This window comes from Danio rerio, chromosome 24 (assembly GCF_052040795.2).
Source record: "Danio rerio strain M-AB ecotype USA chromosome 24, GRCz13ab, whole genome shotgun sequence".
Lineage (NCBI taxonomy): Eukaryota > Metazoa > Chordata > Actinopteri > Cypriniformes > Danionidae > Danio > Danio rerio.
The window spans coordinates 29883920-29905319 of record NC_141044.1 but is presented as its reverse complement, the minus strand read 5'-3'; the positions used below and the strand labels follow the sequence as shown (position 1 = coordinate 29905319).

Below are 21400 nucleotides of genomic sequence, written 5' to 3'. Positions count from 1 at the left end.
TTTTTATACTTGCGCTTTTGCATTTAGCTATGCTTGTAATTTGTTTATTACATCTCATGCATCATTTGTTCCCCCTACAGAATCATGCCAATCAATTGAAAATCAATAAACCAAATAGAGCTGTTTACTGTAAGTCATCTGGTGCAATTATATTTATATTGCAATTTATATAGCAGAAATGCAAAACATCACAATGTCAGATTTTTCTAATATCGTGCGGCCATAGCCTTATAGCCTCTAAACCTTTAAGCTTTTAAAGGTTCAAGACACCCTGGAGTATTTTATTTATTTTTTTTATTTGGTCAGATTTGTGTGTTGAGCATCAGTTAAGATAACATTAGCACCTGGCAGCTTTAATTGTGGAGAAAACTGGAAAATTTTGAGCTCTTGTCAGCTAATTTTATCTTCTGGGTTTAAAATAATTTTTAGGACGGGATCAAAATTGGTGATGTAGCATGCATCTGCTAGTAAAGTGATGAGGCGTTGGTTTATCAGAGATAAAATGGTTTATTAGAGTTTTCTTATCCTATGGCAGTATTTCCTCTCATTTGTTTTCCAGCTGTCGGGGCGGGCCTTTATTACACAGATCTACCAACCACCTGGTGGTATTTCAATGACAAATGTCGTGAGAGCAGTTTTACAAGTCAGGATCGCATTTATGTAATGGCTTACGAGCATGCGAATGTCTTTGCTTGCCCGGTGATTTTCTCTGCTCGTGCACAAAATTTCTTGCACACCCCCTCAAATATACGTCGCTTAACCACAGATCTTCTTGTGCGCGCTCAAATGAACGCTGTTGTTGTACAATTTAGTCCGACAATGTAAAAAGTATGTCTCCAACATTTATTAGATTTGCTTAGAATAATTATGAATGTCTTCAATAGATACAGAGCGGTATTATTGTGTCCTGAAGTAAAGTGAAACAGCTTTACGTCGTGTTTACTGGCCTCACGCATCAGCATGTAACCCTAAAGAGTTAAACAAATAACGCACAGCAGTACTACGGTTAAAGAAAAGTTTTGTTGTTTTAATTCCCTTACCTTTAATACGTTTTGGTGCGATTATCACCCGCTATTAAATAAAAAAAACATGACTAAATGTTTTAAATAAAAAGCTGTAATGTAGCCGTGGCGGGATCAATTTTGGCGTGGCGCCCCGCCATGGAAAAATTTACGTAGCGGAAACCATATATGAAAAGACCCTGCCTCTTAATTATTCTAAACGTATTCTTTTATGAGAGCATGTTTTTTCCGTAACTCAAGACCTGCCAAGCTGTGAGATCCAGTGACTGGGTGAGACTGCGTCCGCACACGGCACAAGTCGTATGTGCTTGTTTTCATGATTCATGGGGTTTGTTGAATGTTTGCCCTGCAATGCTGTCCGGGCCGATACAGAAAAGCTGTTGGTTTGCAGCAAGCATTTTTGTCGGGAGAGCTGGAGAATGGCAGACTTTGTCTTTTATCAGTTGAGTTCATTACCATTCAGACACATCGCCTATATCTTTGCTGCTGTGTTTGCCCATGTTTAAAACCCTCCAGATTACAGCCAGGGCTAATGGTTGAAATAGATAGGGCAAGAGACCTGCTGCACTGCTATCCACTGTGTCTGCATTTAGACCTGGGGATCCAGGAGGAGAGAAGTCCTCCTTATTTATAGTGTTTATATAAACACGATTATCTTTATGATGATATAACAAATTATGGTTATGTGTATGTGAAATTACGAAAAACATATGTAGAAGGGCAATAAATAACTTACTTTTTAGTTCTTTGCCTTTTATCTTTGTAAACTATAAAACCATGGAGGCTCTCATGGTTGGTGTCTGACAACAGTTGTTCGCTCCCCTTTTTCCCCTGCTCTGCTGGCCACGTCCACTTCTCCCTCTGCTCACAGCGCCCTACGCCTATTATGATGCATTTTTCAAAAAAATTCTGAGGTAGACTTGAACTGAAAGAGGGGGTTTCATGACCCTTTAAAAACTTTAATTTCTTTATTTTTTTCACCACTAAACATATAAATCATATAAAGCAACTGGGACATATTCTGTGATACGTTTACATCTTTAAAAGCTAATGAAATCTCCATTCACAAATCACAATTATTGTTCGAACATCAGACCCTTTCAGAGTATATTTGCATTTCTGGAACAAAAGTATCATCATTCATTTTTTTACCAGAAGTTTGAGTACATTTCTATTAAACATTACAACGATTGCAGTAAGACCTACCGTATAACATACATTTTTAGGGAGAATTTTAATTTCATTCTAACTTTAAAGCAAATTTAAAAGTTTGATTGGAGCAGAAAATCCCACACTGTCCTTTCTCTGGTGAGGCACCATCTTGGGAGATCTAGAAAGCCATTAAAAACGTGCCCTGTATTAGAAGAAATAGGTTGTGGGTCAGAATGTGCTGCAAAGGGACCGCTCATCTCCCACTCACATGACACGGCTTTTGAAAGAAATCTGCTGTAAAGGAGAAAGATGGAAATCAAGACCCTTTGATCAGAGCCTGTGAGCTTTCTTTTCAGGCACTTTTTAAAGCTGCTAGGAAAGCGACGCTATTGGATTCCTCACGTCAACTGAACACTAGCGCCGTGTTCTAAAGGAATAATTTATGCAAAGGGTTGTTTATTCACCCTTATGTCATTTTTAATCCTGTATGACTTTCTCTTGTGGAGGGCGAAAGGAGACGTTTTGAGAAATGCTCATACTGCTTTGTTAAACTATATAATAATGCTTTTTTATTAAGTATGATTTGGTTTTTTAGTATCTTTCTAAGAGCATAGTGAAAACCACACACATTTTTTATTGAACTTTCCTGGGTTTAATGATTGCAGAAGGCTTTTTAAATGAAATTAACTCACTTGAGATATTCAGCAAAGTGTCACCAGGAAAAATGTATATTTATTTTAATCATATATTAACATAAAAAATGTTTCTAATATATTTATTTGTTTGTGGTTTTTAAAAATGTAAGTATTTATTGGTGTATTCTTAATAAATCATACAGTACCAAACAAAAATACAAAATGCATACAAATTTTTCACAGTTTAGAAAGTTGTTAATAAATTTAGAAAAAAGTTATTCGAAAAACTGTAACAAATGCATAAAGATAATACTAGAGAGCACAACAGAGTAGACACATTCATAGTTTAAGTGAAGAAATGAAATTCTCCCATAAATCCACTTCCTTATGATCATTATTCATTTTGGCTAAAATTTTTTCATGACACATTCTCAATCATAAAATTATTAATAAATAAATTCCATCCATAATTTAAGTGTAGGGCATTGAATGTCTTTCCAAAACCTCAGTATTAAGCTGCGGTCACACTTGAGTTTGTGAGTGCGAAATTCTGTCGTACGCACTGGGAAAAGGGGCGGGAATAAACAAGATTATTAGACATAAATTAAAAAAAAAGCGAGCGATTGCTCCATGTTTTGAATTTCTGTCCAGAGAGGTCATGTTTTGATCCTCGATTGCTCTCACGCAGTCAAGTGATGCGATTTCGCAGGTCAGAGTTCATCAAGCTTGAACCTTGCACCGCAGCAACCTGCGAAATTTGACGCATGACCCTGCGTTTCCGGTCTGACGCATTCGCGTGCGAATGAATGGAAGTCTATGGGAGGAAAAGGCCAGTGTGACCGCAGCTTTATACATGCTGCTGTAATTTTACCAACAGTTATAATAGAGCTGGGCAATTAATCAAAAAGTAATTGAAATTAGGATTCAGAACTAGGGCTGGGTTATATGTTTCATTTCATTCTATATCGATATTTATTGAATATTTTTACCAATACATTTAGGAATATTAGATTTTTTTATCTAACCACTTTATTTAAATTTACCAACATTAATAAGGCAAATATTTTTAATATTCAAAAACAAAAATCTCTTTATAATAAAATAAACATAAGTTTTAAAGAGACTTGTAAATTTGATAAATAAAATGTTACAAAGTGTGCGCAATGATAAAGAGTAAATACTGTACAATCAAAGCAAACTTTAAGGTGTGAATGATAATGATACAGTAAACCTCAAACTCTGTCAACAAAACAAATCATGATATCCAAATCTGAGCTTTCAAGTAAAGGAACCAACCATAATTATTCAAGTACATACTACAGCATTACAAATTGTGAAGTTGAATGACTACATTACCACTATGTTTAAAAATCTTTCAGATGGGGAGCTAGTGGCTGGCATGCACAAGAAAAGAAACCAAAAAGCCACTCTGGCGACATCCTTACATCCTTTTTTATTTACAATTTCCTCACTGCTGCTATACAGGACTCATTTTCACATTTGCATGTGGTTTCCTTGACCATTTACAATGGGCTTTGCACTCGCGCTCCCATGACATCACTTGAACTAGGCGATCATTAAGAGTTTTTTCAGAGGATGACCAGTTTATGGAGAAAAGTAAAAACCGCTGCAGTATTCGGGTGCGCCGTGTTTGCCTGAGGTATTTAGTCTGCCATTATAACTGAAATCTGTGTATTTCATACAAAGTGTGAAGCAGATTGTTCTACTTGCATGAATCGTGGTGCACTCGCCGCATTTGGAAAAGTTGATGTATTCAACTAGGTGTACCTGGAAAATGCATGCAAGTCTTAAGGGCATGTGCTTGCACAACATGTGTGCGTCGCTCCCATACGCGCGCCGTGCAAGCCTCCATTGGCAATGACAAACTTACACCCCAAAGCTTATTGGCACTGCTTCCAAGGCGCATGCTCATCAGCCACATATTAATAAAGCTATGGTGCTTCATCCCGAAACTACATACCCTATCTTTTTTTTTTTATTGATATTGACAATGGTGTTCGGTCAATAAATATCGATATTGATTTTATCGCCCAGCCCAATTCACAACCTATAATCAATAAAAAATTTTCCAGGATGATTTTTTTAATTACTTTCCCCACTTGCCACATGACCCCACTGTTAAAGACTGGCTGATTTTTACTTCTGCGGTAACTTTGCAGCCACATCTGATCTCTGGTCAAGTAGGACGATGGGCTCATTCTTAAGCCTTACTTTGCACTCATTTATTCACACTTCACTTGTCACAAACCTGTTTGAGTTTCTTCTCTTGAACACAAAAGAAGTTATTTCTAAGTTTTTTAAATACCTGGTAACCATCTACTTCCATAGTATTTGTTTTTCCAACTATCAGTGTCATGTTTTTTAAATTCTTCAAAATATCTTTGTGTGTTTATTAGGGCTGTACAATTAACCGAAGATCCGGTTTCGATTTCGATTTTAGCTTCTAACGATTATGAAAAACCATTAATCGAGATAAACCATTATTCCTTTATATACCGCCCTATTTCCAGTTGTACACATTTGTTGCTTTGCAAAGCTCAGTTCAACGTGAAAATGACTAAAAGCATGTACTGTAATGTAACGCTTGCTGCACAGGATGCACATTATTCATATTTTTAAAAGCACGAAAGAGCACATGCTGTTGTAATGCGAGCAATTTAATGATCAAATACATTTGTGTCAGAGCACGGTGTTTAGTGATTATTCGTATTAACCATCATTTGTGTAATAAACATGGTGAGAATCAAAAGACGTGAATGAGAAACTATATCACAGCCGCACTATTCTTAAAGTGACCGCGTGCAATAATCCTGCTGCCGCCTGTTCTTATCATTAGTCAAACAACAAAAGGAGAAAATCCCTCACTGCTCTTGACTGAAAGACTGCTGTAGCTAAAGTTTTTTTTTTTTTTCTTACAGTGAAGATGCTGAAAGCCCAGTTTAAACATAACCGATTTAATAACTCATTTCTAATAAGAGATTTCTTTTATCTTTGCTATGATGACAGAAAATTATATTTGGCTAGATATTTTCAAAGATACTAGTATTCAGCTTAAAGTGAAAAAGGCTTAATTAGTGTAATTAGGCAAGTCATTGTATAACAGTAGTTTCTTCTGCAGACAATCAAACATATATATATATATATATATATATATATATATATATATATATATATATATATATATATATATATAGCTTAAAGGGGCTAATAATATTGAGCTATTAAAATATGTTTCAAAATATTTAACCTGCTTTTATTCTAGCCAAAATAAAACAAATAAGCCTTTCTCCAGAAGAAAAAATATAGGAAATACTGTAAAAAAAATCCTCTGTTAAACATCATTTGGGAAATATTTATATATAAAAAAAATTCACAGTGGGGTGAATAATTTGGACTTCAACTGGTAATCGTTTTGAATAATCGTGATAACAATTATGATCAAAATAATTGTGATTATGATTTTTCCCATAATCGAGCAGCCCTAGTGTGTGTGTTCGACAGGAAAAAAAGACTCATAAAGGTTTGAAAACAGCGAGTAATTTTACACGTTGAAAGAAGTTTTATTTTCATGTGAACTATTGCATTTAATTTATTAACTTGAATGACTATCAGATAATATTATAAGTGCCGTTATTTTAGTTTGCTCTGCTTAGAGGTGGTTTTTACCATAAAATCCTGAAATATCTTTAAAATGTGTCCTTTTTGAATTTCCGTCTCTACAGTCACATATTCAGATGGACATTTTTAGCCTTTGATTGTTGCAGATTTGAGACTGTGACTACGTTTATATGGACATCAGTAATCAAATTATTTGCCTTAATCTGAATTAAATAATAATATGATTAAGGTGTTTACATGAGTTGCTTTTGAATGCTTCTTTCATGATGCCATTTTACATAATTCACATAATTCGATTAATGTCATTTCATCGCCGCGCAATCCATATTTCCTCCGGAGTTTCATGTAATTTTGGTTTAATTTAAAATTTGTTGACTTTTAGATTTACTATTTTTAAAATTTCATTCTTTTATTTATTTATTTATTTATTGTTTTATCATTTATTTTCAGTGTAAAATTTGTATTTTTGTTTAAATGCCAAAAACATTATATATATATATATATATATATATATATATATATATATATATATATATATATATATAAAGGGTGTCACGATCTTCAAAATCCTCGATTCGATTACATTTTCGATTCTAAAGGCACGATTCGATTCGATTTTCGATTATGAATAATTAATTAATTAATGACCAAATAATTATTTGTAGCCTACCGTTTAAAGTACCTGACCTGCATGGTCTTTGTTTTACCCATAAACAAATCATACAGTAAATGAATAAAGGCAAGATACACACATAATTACCACCTGTCAATCACTTTTTCTGCGGGACTCGTGAATAGGCAGTGATCTGTGTCGTTATAATGGCGTCGGTAAAAAAGACGCACAACCAACAGGAACCAGCCAACAGTATCTGAGGTGTTCGCTAAAATGACTAAGTACAAGTGAGTGAAAGATTGAAGCAGTCTACTAATCCTCTGACTGCCTGAACCCGCTGTCTCGAGCCCATGGCTGTGTGTGTGCGTCTGTGTACTGTATGTGTGTGTGTGTGTGTGTGTGTGTGTGTGTGTGTCAGAGGTAGAGAGGAAGGAGGGCTGCTCAGAAATGCTACACGCCACTGTGGATGTTAAATCGTTGTCGTTCTAAAATGCCATTTACAAACAAAGACAGTGTAAACAGGGCCTGAGTGTGTACTTTTCACGAGCGGGTTAGCAAAGGGGGCGGGCGGAGGATCGTGATGCCGGTGTTGTCTATCGGACAACCCTAATACGTACATAGCAGAGCTTGCAAAACTGTTTTTTTTTGTCGACAACACGAACGTTGTCAACATAACTTACTGGAAATCCAAAATGCTTCCACACCGGCGACTTCATTGAAAGAGGAGAGGATTTAAGCTCTGTCGACGGGTCTCCTGCTTCTGCAGTTCAACAAGCACTTCAACAAGCCTGTTTTTTCCCGCTTGGCAAGACAAGCTGACGTGACATAGGGGCGTGGCAGCATCGACGATTCTATTTTTTGATTCGATAATCGAAATTGAGCATAAATTTCGATCGATTTCAATTAAAAAATTTAAATCGTGACACCCCTAATATATATATATATATATATATATATATATATATATATATATATATATATATATATATATATATATATATATTTTTTTTTTTTTTTTTTTTTACTTTAAAATATGAGTTTTCTTGTGATTTTTCTAAACTAGTAGTGTTTTGAAATTAATGAATGCATAATAATCAAGATAACCATGAAATAGGGATTATTCCTTAGACTATAATCGTACTACTGAAATTTATAACTGTTCCATCCCTAAACTTACCTGGGTAAAAAACCCAAAGCAGCTTTGTTCAACAGTCCTCTGGTAACTCTAGTTGATTTATATAGTTTTGCATTCCTAAATGCACCTTAGCAACCATAAACCAACTCCACAGCAACCACCCTGAACACTGTATAGTAAAGCAAACCCAAAAATGTTTAGCAATGCCTCTTTACATGTTCCTCTCACCCATCCATTATAAGATAAATACAGACCTTACACTTAAATAAGGAAGCTTCCACAATGAGGCTCTAAATAAAACCCCAACTTCCTGCATTCCGTAGGAGACTGTGGGGCATGTGGTCTTTTTGAAAGCTGTTCTCTGAATGGAAGACGAGTGAAGCGATTCTGGCCTCTCCACAAAGCTCTACGAGACGGAGCCGAGAGGGTCATGCTAGGGCACACGTCTCAGGAACAAGAGGATCTGTCTGTAGAAAAGTGTGAAAATCACAAACCTCCTCCTCCTCCGCCTTCCAGCCCTGTTGCTAGGCTACAGAGAGGAAGTGGTGCGTTGTTGTTTTTTTTTTTCTGCGTGTGTGTGCGCGTGCATTGGCACTCTGTGTCTAGTGTTAAACAGCGCAAACATACACCAGTCTAGCAGTGACAAATGACTTCCTGATCCTGATTGTACAATAATAACTGTTCCGTTTTCACCACTTCTACGGAGTTATGAGTACATGATATACAGTACGGCTGTTATTGGTGCGGTTTGGATACCTTGCCCTCCAGCAGATACTGTCTTAATTCTCACGATTGGGGTGTCGATTGCAGCCAATAGGGGCCGTGATGATGAAACCACACAGCAATGTCTTACTGACGGCATTTTGCGGCTACAGTTACAATGCATTACTACCACAAGCTCTCAGATAGCCATTTACAGTCATTTCAGATATAATAGGAACAGAGCTCAGTGGGCATCTCAGCCGCCAGTGTAGATTAGAAGGCTTCTGTGACCACACAATGTGTTTGTTTCCGCTTCAGATATGATGTGCATTACACATGGGTTACTAAATCTGCAAATAAATATTAAAATTATTATTTTTTTTAGGTTGTGTTCGGAATAGCATAAAGCCATGTACTATTTTCAATATAGCTGAAAAGAGTGTGTAAGTATTTGTGATGTGAATCTGCATATTTGAAGTACTGTATATTAGCGCTGGGCGATACAAAAAAAAAATGTAATTATCACGATATCATGTTTCATATCATTCGGTATCAATAAGTATTGATTTTTTTTATTTTTTTTTCAACAATCCATTTAGGAATGTAAGGATTTTTGATGACAATCAAATCTGAGCTTTCAAATAAAGAAACTAACCATCATTATTCAAGTACATATTTCAACATTACAAATTGTGAAGTTTGTATTTTATATTACCCCCTAAGCTAAAAAAATCTTTCAGATGGGGTGCTGGTGGCTGGGTTGCACAAGAGAAGAAACAAAAAAGCCGCTGTGGCTACATCCTGTCTTATTTACAATCTCCTCACTGCTGCTATACTGCACTCTTTTTTGTGTTTGTTGTTTATTCTGACGTGAAGTGGCAATGATGCAACCCAAAACTCGCACGTCACTCACCTGTTGTCTTACTGTAACTAGCCAGCCATCAGCCGTTTTTTTCAGAGGATGACAAACAGACAAACCATTGCTTCAGCTCTGATACTAGTGCACTGTGTCTGAGGTAATTAGTCTACCTTTACTAAAAGGTGTACATTCCATACAAAGTGTGAAGCAGATTGGTTAGTTCTACTTGTATGAATTGCAGTGTGCTCGCGGATGCTTGGATGTCAACTGGATGCTTAATGTGTTTTTTTTTTAACTCATTGGGTGTGCCTGGAAAACATGACACGTGCGCTGCTTGCACACCATGTGCGCGTCGCTCCCTATTTGCGCCGCAAGTTGCGCGTGAAAATTACAAACTTGGACCATAAGCTTATTGGCATTCCTTCCAAGGTGCGCTCTCAGCAGCCATGTTTACAATAAAATTATAGCGATTCATAATGGATTTTTTTTTTAATCGTTATTGACAATGGTGTTCTGTCAATAAATACCGATACGGATTTATCGGCCAGCTCCACTGTATATAGAATTTCTTTCCCGGTGTGTTGCACTTCTCCATAACCTCTCTTTGTTTACTCATTCCTGTTACTTAAATTAGCTTTAAGGCATTTAAGGTGGTGTTTAATTGTGATCTTATGTAAGGATTTTTATTTAAATAAGACCAGATTAAGTTTTAGAAACTTGGTTGGTACAAACTTGATAGTACAAATTTAGTAGTAAAACAAACTCATGAAACTTGGCTGGTGTGGTGCTAAATGATAAAAATTTATCTATTTTCAATTTCAGATTAAGTTTTAGAAACGTGTAGTAAAATAAACCCATTTTTTTTTTTACAGTTATTTTATTATATATTTTTGTAATATTAATACAACACAACTTTTGTCTCAGCATTAGGATCTGCTACCTATTTAAAGGTGCAGTATGTAAGTTTGACAACCAGTGGTTGAACTGGGTGTTGCACCCCTGGTTCAAAACACACGCTACATCAACTACATCAACAGCATACCGGTCTAACAAGCCTTAAGGCTGATTTAAATCATGTTTTAAATAAAAGCATTGCCACACGATAGAAGGATTATTCTCCATAATAAAAGGATTTTTTTTTTAACCAACACCACGAATTGATATATTAGAAACGGCTTTTATTTCTTGGAGCTGAACAACAGGATAGACTGACAATGATCTCCACATGTACACCTTTATTCAGTGTTACATGCTAATAATGCAAGTTTGAATGCCATTTTACATGACATTTTATTGCCATACTAATGAAAGCAGCAGCAGATCTTGAGAATAGAAAGTGTTTAATTGAATTTTTGAACAGTGACTCAGTGCAAGCTAACACATTTCAGGCATTCAACATCTACATTTAATAGTGTTAAAGATGGTTAATATGTATTTATTAGGTCATAAACCTTTCCATTTCATTGGAGTGCAGCGAGCGCACTATTCTATGCTTCTGAATGGCTGTATTTAAATTTCTATCATGTTTCGTCTGGTGCAAAAAAATTTCTTATCACTGCAAATCACTTCAGAGTAGGGAGTTGTTAATAAACAGGGTTAAAATGTAACCTGCTCACCTAATGTTTACGATTGTAAACACCTCGTGTGGAACTCTGAATCTGCGTCTCATTTCGTATGTTACTGTCCAATGGAGGTCGCATTTGATTCACGGACGCTTAGTTTGAAAGCCTTTCTGATTTTCTTACACTGTTTTCCACTGAGGCAACCCGGGCTGCTGAAATATAATTGGCTAAAGTAGCTTTGGGCAAGTTAAAAGAACCAAAACAAAGATAGTGTATGTGTGTGCATGTAACTCACATTTTCAAAGCAGAATATCTGACTTTAGCATAGTTTTTCAGATACAGAATATTCACTTAGCCTTAGGGTTAGGCGATGTCGACCAATTTGGCATCGACGATGTCTAATGTGAAACATTGCAATAGACGATATGAAATATCACGTTTAACAACTATAGTGAGACACGAACCAGCAGTACATCCTTGATAAACTGCCCGACGTGCAATGCTCCCTGGAGCTCAGACGAGCGCATGATAGAGGCCATAAGCGATGAATTATTGCCTCGTCTATCGGCACAACCCTACTTAGCATGTTTCTTAAATATCTGCAGACATATTATGGTTATATTATGGTCTTTGGTGGAAGAGTCAAAAATTTACATACAGCACCTACAAGTAAAAATAGTTATATTGGCCTGTTTTACAGAACACAAATACCTGTATTATCAAAATAACCACATATATTTAAACATGATAACTGGAGAGTTTTTTATACAGTGAAATTAAGGTCATGTAACATCAGCTTGAAACCATTTCTGTTGCATATTGCCTCCTGTTTTACATATGGTTTTGCATACGGTTTCTAAAAATAGTGAGCAATATAGGGCATTAATGTGCAGTATGTTAATATCCCATTCTGAGTTGTTGTTATTAATCATTAATATTGCACAGTCGCCACAATTGTGTCTCACTTCCTTATTGCTTATAGCAGTTGGGGACAGTCTTATCTTATACGCCAGTGCTTCAGAAGTTTTCAGTTAATCTCTGTCAGGAAGCCAGATGGTTTTTCCAGTTAGCAGTCAGCCCCAAATCTTCTCATCAGGAAAGACGTGGAGCCTCAGGGCGCAAGTCCATCACACATGCATCCCTTTCTATGTGTACACGCATCTGATTCTCTAATACACAAAAAATCATTTGTTACGAGTTGGCAGTTGTGCTGTTATGATTGGCTTGTGTGTAGATGTATTCAAATGAGCCACTGTTTTTGTTTTAAATTTAGGTTTTCAGTTTAAAAGCAGTGATGAATAGCAGTCATTCAAAGCAACCTAGCAGAAGCATAGTAGTGTGCTAAAATTACTTAGAATAGCTTACTAATAATACTTTAGTAACACCCTAGTAACATCCGAACACTTAAGAGCCACCAATACAGTTTCTCACTTGTACGGTCTGGCATAGCTTGGCTTACTTTAATTCAGTTTTGCTTGGCTCATAGTCCAGTATAGTAATGCTTTTAAGGGTGCTGTCACATTTGGTTCAACTGCCTGGTCTGAACCCAAGTTCAGTTGTCCCCCCCCTTGCCACCTTCTGGGCTATTTCATTTTCACACCGTCCTTTTTTTCCCTTCTGAACCCTGGTACACTTGCATCATTAAGCTGCTGTTGTGTGTAGAGATGTTGGCAGGTTACTGCCATGAAAGCAAATGCGCCAAGATGTAATGGTGTATGCAAATTCTGGTCGTTCTGCTTTCAGGTGAACTCCAGTATGGTTTGCGGGTGCGCATCCAACTTCAGAAGACGGTGTTCACACTAGCTAAACCTACCGAACTGTGATGTCAGATGATCCAGGTGCAGACCAAAAGTGCTTGTGTGAAAGCACCTTTAGAGTTTGGGATTATCACTATATTTGTGTGCCTCTAAAATACTTTATATATCTTCCTGAAAAACGTTTTGGTTCCGGGTTGTACCATCCACACCTCTACAGCTACGAAAGAGACGAACATCTGAACCTCTTTTGCTGACCTTGATGCTGCCATTTTTGTGTGTCCTTTACTTGTGGTGGAATAAAATCCTGCAGAGTTTAGCTCCAGCCCTAATCAAACACACCTGAAGCAGCTAATCAATGTCTTACTAGGTTTACCAGAAATGTCCGGGCAGGTGTGTTGAGGTAAGTTGGAGCTAAGCTCTGGCCCTCCAGGTTCGAGATTGGTGACCCCTGATTTAAATATAGCAAGTTTCGTGTTTCGTGTTACAAATACAACAATACTGGTCGTGATGATTTTGTCTGACCAATCGGAGATCAGCAGTGTGTATAGGTCACGTTTTGATAACCGTTCACCTCAACCGAGGTGGTACTATTAAATGTATCATGTACGAGTTGTGGCACACAGTGCAAAAGCCCCTTAAAAATGAACCAAACTGTGCTAAAGCATGCAGCGAATGTACCATTAGATACACATTTTTTAATGGAACCATCCAATCACCCAATCACATGGGGGTGGTTAAGTGTATGTAAGCATGTAGATGTGGTTAGGAAGATTTACTGACGTTCAAACTGAGCATCAGAATGGGGAAAAAATGTGGCATGGTAGTTGGTGGCAAATGAGCTCGTCTGAGTATTTCAGAAATTGCTGATCTGCTCTTTCACCATTTTCACCAACAAACATCTCTATATTTACAGTTATATGTCTGAAAAATTCAGTAAGCGTCAGTAGCCCTTTACACTTACGTAGACGTACATGGTGCAAGTTTTGCAGTTTGAGCTTATACATGACTTTTTTTTTTTTTTTTTTTTTTTAACCCATTGGGAGGTCAAGTGGAAATCAGTGACGTTCCTATGGTTGTGGCTCTTACTCTGAGGAATTTTGAGAAGTGTGGCTCAAGTTTTTTTTATTATGTTTGGGAGCAGTAGGCTTCAATTTGTGATGTGTTTGCAGTTGAACAAGATGATTTGTTGATTTATCTGAAGTTGACAAATCAGGAGGACCAACTCACCGACCAGCGAGCTTCGTATGACGTGTCATGCATGACAGAGTAGTCAGAGATGATGGTTCACAAAGGATAGGCCTTTATAATTCCCACACACAGGGTGACCAGGCTTACTGGTTTCCCACTGCTGAATAAGAACCTGTATGTTTTGTGTAACAAACAATGGCTTGTATCAATGGCTGTTGTGAGAGGGGGCTCTGAAAGCAATGTTGCGATTTTGCTTCGGAATTTGCCAGGTCATAAATTCATGTTGTACTTCACTGCGTCTGAACCACTTGTGATGTGTGTGTGTGTGTGTGTGTGTGTTCGCAGTTAAAACCATCTTTTTTGTAACCCAATAAAATCCACTGCAGTTAATGACAACAGAGATGTTCAATCCACAAGAATATTGATCATTATTTCATCCTGCTGGCATTTACATCTGTCCCGTCGTTCTTAAGGTTAACTTTGGTTTTTTGTGATGAATTATATTTTTAAATAAATTGTGAGAGTTGAATCAGTGACCTATTCATAAATACAACCATTGCTTTGTTACTAAAAAGTCTTAAGACAGTTACGACCACCTATTGGCAGTTTTAGATTTTTATTTAAATATTGTTATTTGAAACATTATTAATTTGAAAAAGAATTCATGAAGGGTAAAGAATTCAATTGAAATTTTATTTAAATTGCAAATATAGTGCCTTAACGGCACTAAGTGGAAAAGAGAATGCAGAAGGATGTTAGGAGCATGCCACTCTAAAAAGGTTTAGGAACTGCACTCTACATAACTACGTCATACCTGTAATTTAGAAAATCAACTCTAAATGAATGTGAAAGTATTGTAACAACACAGAGACAGAAATATTGGAATACTGTAAACAATTACTTTCAAATTACAGAAACTAATATATATTATCTTATATATTTTGAAGTAATTTGCAGATGCATCCAAAGCACTGGATAGAAATAAGTAACTGGCTGTAAGTAACTGCCAATCATCCAAAATAAATAGCAAGATTACTAGACACTAGAGTTGTTGCTGTTTGTTGTAAATGTTGAGCAGCAATATTGATCATGTGGAAGTTACTGCTTTTTGTCTTGGCTTGACTGCTCACTTTTTGCATACAATACAAAGGCAGATGACAGTTACTTTAAAATATGGGTCAAAGGTCAAGCTTGAGCTCAAACTTATATTTTTTTATGTAGATAAATGTCATTACTAAAACATGTAATTGCCAATTTTCCAATATCCTATTGATACAGAGCACACAGGGTACATACAGTCATGGGAAACCTGGAAAACTCATGTCATTTTGAAAAAACAGAAAAACCCACAAGGTTTTGGAAAAGTCGTGGAAATTACATTTAAATTAGTCATTTAGCAGACGTTTTTGTCCAAAGAGACATAAGCTGCGGTCACACTAGAGCTTGTGCTTGCATAAGTGAGCTATTGCTTCATATTTAAAATTTCTTATTTTAAATGATCTTATATTGGTTTAACGCAATCACGTGATGCGATTTTGCAGGTAAGAATTCACCAAGCTTGAACTTTTGAATGCAGTTAAATGTGAAACTTGTCGCAAATTCTTGTGTTTCTGGTCTAGCTATGAATGGAAGTCTATGGAGCGAAAAGTGTAGTGTGATTGTGGCTTTACAATAGAAGTAGTTGGCCTACTATTCATAGTTTAACAAACTATTAAAATCATCTAAAATTTGTTTGACAAATATCTGTATACTGGAATGGAGGTTAGTTGTTTTTACTTCATTTCTTGGCCAAAAACATGGCCTCACATAATTAGTGCTGTGTAAGCATCATCTATTTTACATGGGTATAAAAATAAATTAAAACTAAAGAGATTGTCGTGTGCTTTGATATGGTGTAATAAATTTTGTTTTTTATGATTTACCACATATACGAATACATTACATGAAACATTAGGTCATGAAAAATGATTTGAAAGTCCTGGAAAAATCATATGATGAATATGTATGAACCCTTAAAAGTGTGTATGAACCCTGTGTACAGCAACACATCAATATCATATCAATATTGTCCAAAATTTCTGCTCAATATCTCCAGCACCTTGTTGAATCAGTGCCACAATAAATTAAGGTAATTATGAAAGTAAAAGTGGGTCAAACCCAATACAGGCAATGCGCGAAACTTTCCCACACAGTGATTTTCTCAATGACTATAGTGATTTTATGTAGCCATGTGGATGTCTCCAGGTTTCTTAGCTCTTTAATACTTTCCAGTAGCAGTTGAAGTTGTTAACGAGCACTGAAGGGACTTGTGCAACACTCTCACTCCTCATGTCATTCTTTCTTTCCCACCTTTTTTCAATCTTTCCCTCCTCCTCTCGCCGAAACATCTCCTCTGCTCCGAATCAAAGCAGTGGGAGTGTGTTTGGTGAGGAGATGAAGTGTGCATAATTCATCCTGAAAAGCACACACTGGGTGATTCAGCCGTTCAGATGAAGCCACTTCTGCTCAGATCTGTTGGGTTGTCTCCTGCTATTGTCCTGAACCAGGAGACCCGCTGTGTGCGCAGATGATCGGTGTCCGCTGCGTCTGTTTCCCTCGTTATGAAATGCAGATCAGGGGAAGTGCAGATCTTAACAGGTAAACAGGAGGGAATTGGGGGAAACCTGGGACAGTGATTTCCATTTCCACATTCCTCCGGTTCCTCCATAACAGCGCCACGATCCAACTTGCGTAATGCTTTTGGAGGTTCTTCCAATCCAAACAGAGTTGTCATCTGGTGGCATTGTAACACACACACACACACACGCACACAATGGTACAGGCCAAGATCATTCACACAGGTTTTTGGGTCCGTTTCAATCGTTCTAGGAAGGGTGTTGTGTAATGATGCCGCCTGCCAGAGAGGCTTACGTCCACCTTTTCTTCTGTCATAGATAGCTCTTTGCCACCTGTTTAATAATATTACCCTGATGTTTGTGTGCTGCTGGTGAGTGATATTTCCTCTCTTCTGTCTTTATTTCTTCCTTAGGGACGTCATGTCAAGACGGGTCAGCTCGCTGCTATCAAGGTCATGGATGTCACAGGGGTAAGGGCCCATTTCAGTTTTCGGTTTCTGTTCACTTCCGACAGATTCAAAGACACACAAATATGCATGGGTCATCCTCAGTGGCATTTGAACTTTTTTTTTTTATTATTATTGTGAAATTATCGAAACCTTTCAGTAAAACTGTTTTTTAATACTTTATAGGGCACTGAAATGCTTATTGGAAAAACACTTGAGTGCCTGTGGGGGTTATTATGAGACCATTGAAGTTTTGACTTAAAAAAAACAAATACAAATAATAAAAATGTAATTGTAATCAGATTCAGTGAAGTTAAAACATGTGGTTCCCCACCCAATAAAGGGTTAATTTATGTAAACAAAGTACCAGGGCTATAACCATTATTCGACCACCATATGTGAGATTAATCAGATTAACGAATATCAAATATAATGGCATTTTTCATGGCTGATTCGGGTTTGTTAGAGTAAGTTCTTATTTTCTCAAATTGTGCAGATAATTAATAAAGTGTTAAAGTTTGCAAACAAGAGTCAATATTTCTAGATGAAATCTTACATATCAGGGGCCGTCATTTTATGACCAATGACAATCTATCATAAATGAATAAAGAATGCCTATAAATATTTTTTAATTAATTTTTTAAACTTTTTGAAAAATATTTCAAAAAGCATTTTAGGAATTTTAATAACTTAATTATTATTATTATATTTTTTGTTTAACTTGAGCATGGGTCACCACTCTTGTTCCTTGAGGGCCGTTTAGCTTCAACTTGCTTCAACACACCTGCCTGGGTGTTTCAAGTATACAGAGTAATACCTTGATTAGCTTGTTCAGGTGTGTTTGATTAGGGTTGGAGCTAAAATCTGCAGGACACTGACCCTCCTGGAACAAGTTAGGTGATCCCTGAACTAGAGTATGCTAAATCACTTAAATCTATTTAAATTTAGATAATAAGTCATATTTAGGGGCCAAACACCGAAGGTGCGTAGGCACCTATTGTATCCGTTCCGGTTCTTATTATTCTTCCGGCTTCTTTTTTTTTCCCCCTCTGGGAGTCTATGGCAGCCCTATGAACCGTTTTCAGCATTTGCACAAACTTTAGCACACTGAGAGAGGACAGTTTGATCTTCAACCACAACAAATTTGAATCTCTAACTCAAACTCTCTAGCGCCACCACTTGTCCTAAGTTTTACCTATGGTTATCTTTATAACTTTTAAATGGAATGGAATAAAATCAAAATAAAAAAAAAGAAAATAAAAAAGAAAATGATGTACTGTAATGGAGTAGACTGCATACTGAAGAATTTAGACTGCTCATTGTTTTCTGACAATGACTGTGCTGTATTTTTCCGGCTCTGTCTGAAGTATCATCTGTTTTACTTGACAGGATGAGGAGGAGGAGATCAAAGCTGAGATCAACATGCTGAAAAAATACTCCCACCATCGAAACATCGCCACCTACTATGGTGCCTTCATCAAGAAGAACCCACCTGGCATGGATGACCAGCTCTGGGTCAGTCTACATTAGCTGTTGAAAGAGAATCAGGGTTATTTATTTCATTAATGAAAATCAACAATATAATTCTGTGTAAAAAAAACATTTTGTAGCTGCTGATATTTTACTTTATAGACCAGGGCTGCCCAAACTGTTTCGTATAAAGGGCCAAAAACTAAATATCATTAAGACCCATGGGCTAAACTATATTACATTAAAATTGTCATAGGTCATTTCCTAACTTATTTTATAATATTTCAAAAATAAACTGATAACGTTACTTTAAATCATATTAACTAATGCAGTATATTTTTAGTATAGCTTATTACAATAAAAACATAAACAATCAAGTTTATCGCACTGTGGAGTTCAATGCTGAATAAATAAGTGAAGCAGAATCGGACTTTGCCTTCGTTTGCAGATATCTTTGGATTGCTCTCTATCTGTCGAGTGACAGTATGTACATTTGAAAAATTCATTTAATTATAACATTGAATTTGCATTAGCCTGTTGTAGCTTAGCAATAAAACTAAAGAAACAGAAAATTTTTATCAAATTAGAAATGACAGTCTCTAAATCATCCCCATCATTCTCTCTCTCTCTCTTCTCAGATGGGATGGTGGGCCAAATCAAAAGTTAACATGGGCCAACTTTAGCCTGAGGGCCCTAGTTTAGGCATCTCTGGTATAGACCATTTCAATATAGTCGTTGGCCCATGAACATTTCCTGCTTGTTATCAAACTATTTCAAAACTGTAACCAGAGGCAATTTAATCATAACTTAATGCTAAAACAGCTATCATAACAGTATTAATCAATACGTGGCTCTTTTTGTTTCCTCTGAAGCTATAGAAATTAAAAATGTAAAACAGGAAGTATGTTGAGACCATTGTTTTTGTTTCCTCAAAATGGTCTATATTACAGCTGTTATTTTTACAGTGATAGTTTGTGTGCTTGTCCTAATTTAAGGTGTATTTTTGTGGTGCTACTCATGATGTTTAAAGGGATAGTTCACACACAAATGAAAAATTACCCACTCAAATTGTTTAAACCTTTATGAAGGTCTTTTATTTGTTAAACAGTGGAAGATATTCTGAAAAACTGTAGGTAAGGCAAGTTTATTTATATAGCACGTTTCATACACAATGGTAATTTAAAGTGCTTTACATAAACAGGAAAAAAAGAAGTTGATATAAGAACAGCAAAAAATAAAAATTATTAAAATGTGATTAAAAACCGTTTTTAAAATAATGAATAAGAGAAGACCTGTCAGACGTAGCACAGTGCTCATTCAGTAAAGGAACAGTGTTTTAAGTCTTGATTTGAATGTACCTAATGTTGGAGCACATCTGATTATTTCTGTAAGCTAATTTCAACAGTAGGGTGCGCAGTAGCTGAAGGCCGGTTCACCCTGCTTTGACTGAGCTCTTAAAAAATGTCTAGTTTACTTGATCCTAACGAGCTAAGTGAGGTTTGTATTCAGTGAGCATATCTGTAATGTATTGAGGTCCTAGGCCACAGGTGTCAAACTCAGTTCCAAAAGGGCTGCAGCTCTGCACAGTTTAGTTCCAACCCTAATTAAACACACCTGATCAAACAAATTGAGTCCTTCAGGCTTGTTTGAAACCTACAGGTAAGTGTGTTGGAGCAGGGTTGTAACTAAACTGTGCAGGGCTTCGGCCCTCCAGGAATTGAGTTTGACACCCCTGTCCTAGGCCATTTAGTGATTTATAGACAAGTAATAATACTTTAAATTCTGTTCTGAATGTAACTTGGAGGTTGTGTAAAGACCTGAGGACAGTTGTGATGCTCTGATTTTCTGGTTCTGGTCAGAATCCTTTCCGCAGCACTCTGGATGAGCTGCAACTGTCTGACTGTCTTTTTGGGATGGCCAGTGAGGAGTCCATTACAGTAATCCATCCTGTTGGTCATAAAAGCATGAACAAGTTTCTCACTGGAAACAAAGCATCTCAATCTTTCAAAGTTTTTGAGATGATAGTTTGCTGATTTACTTACTGTAACCATTGACTTCCCTATTAGGAAAAAGAAATGCTGTGCAAATCAATGATTACAGGTTTTCAGCTTTCTTCAGTTTATAATCCTTTGCGTTTTAAAAGAAGTAAGAAACTCTGGGAGGGGGAGTAAATGATGAACAAAGTTGCATTTTATTGTTGAAAAAATGTATTAGTCAGGTCTAAAAAGTTCATTTGCATTTCAGATGTTTTGTCCAAAAGCAAACCCTGAGCGAATCCTGAGCGATAACTGTAACTAAATCAACATTAGCAAAGAGCCACAAAATAGCTAAAATTGAACCAAAATTGCTCATGGGTAGCTTAAATAATGTGTCTGTGCTCTTTAGGTAAGGAATTCATCAGAATTAACAACAAAGATCAGTCCAAGGCTCTCGAAAAATGTGTAAAAACATTAAAAAGCCTTTTCACATGGCCAATTTTTTAAAAAAAACTATGCGTTTTGACAAAAAACTAACCAAAAAGCTGCTGTTTTATCACTATCCAACTCTAAAAAAACATGTTATCTAATCATTACAATGTGTCAGGATTACATCTGTCAGGATTACA

General features: G+C 36.5%; 1 protein-coding gene across 17 annotated transcripts in view; it reads left to right on the top strand.

Annotated features, from left to right (window-relative positions):
• Positions 1 to 21400, top strand: part of tnikb (TRAF2 and NCK interacting kinase b) — a 145263-nt gene that overhangs the window by 45051 nt on the left and 78812 nt on the right. For all 17 annotated transcript variants that reach the window (XM_087308710.1, XM_087308706.1, XM_087308708.1 and 14 more), the window contains exons 3-4: positions 17293 to 17349; positions 18715 to 18840. In XM_087308710.1, coding sequence (XP_087164836.1) covers positions 17293 to 17349; positions 18715 to 18840 — 183 coding nt within the window. The remainder of the gene's footprint in view (positions 1 to 17292; positions 17350 to 18714; positions 18841 to 21400) is intronic.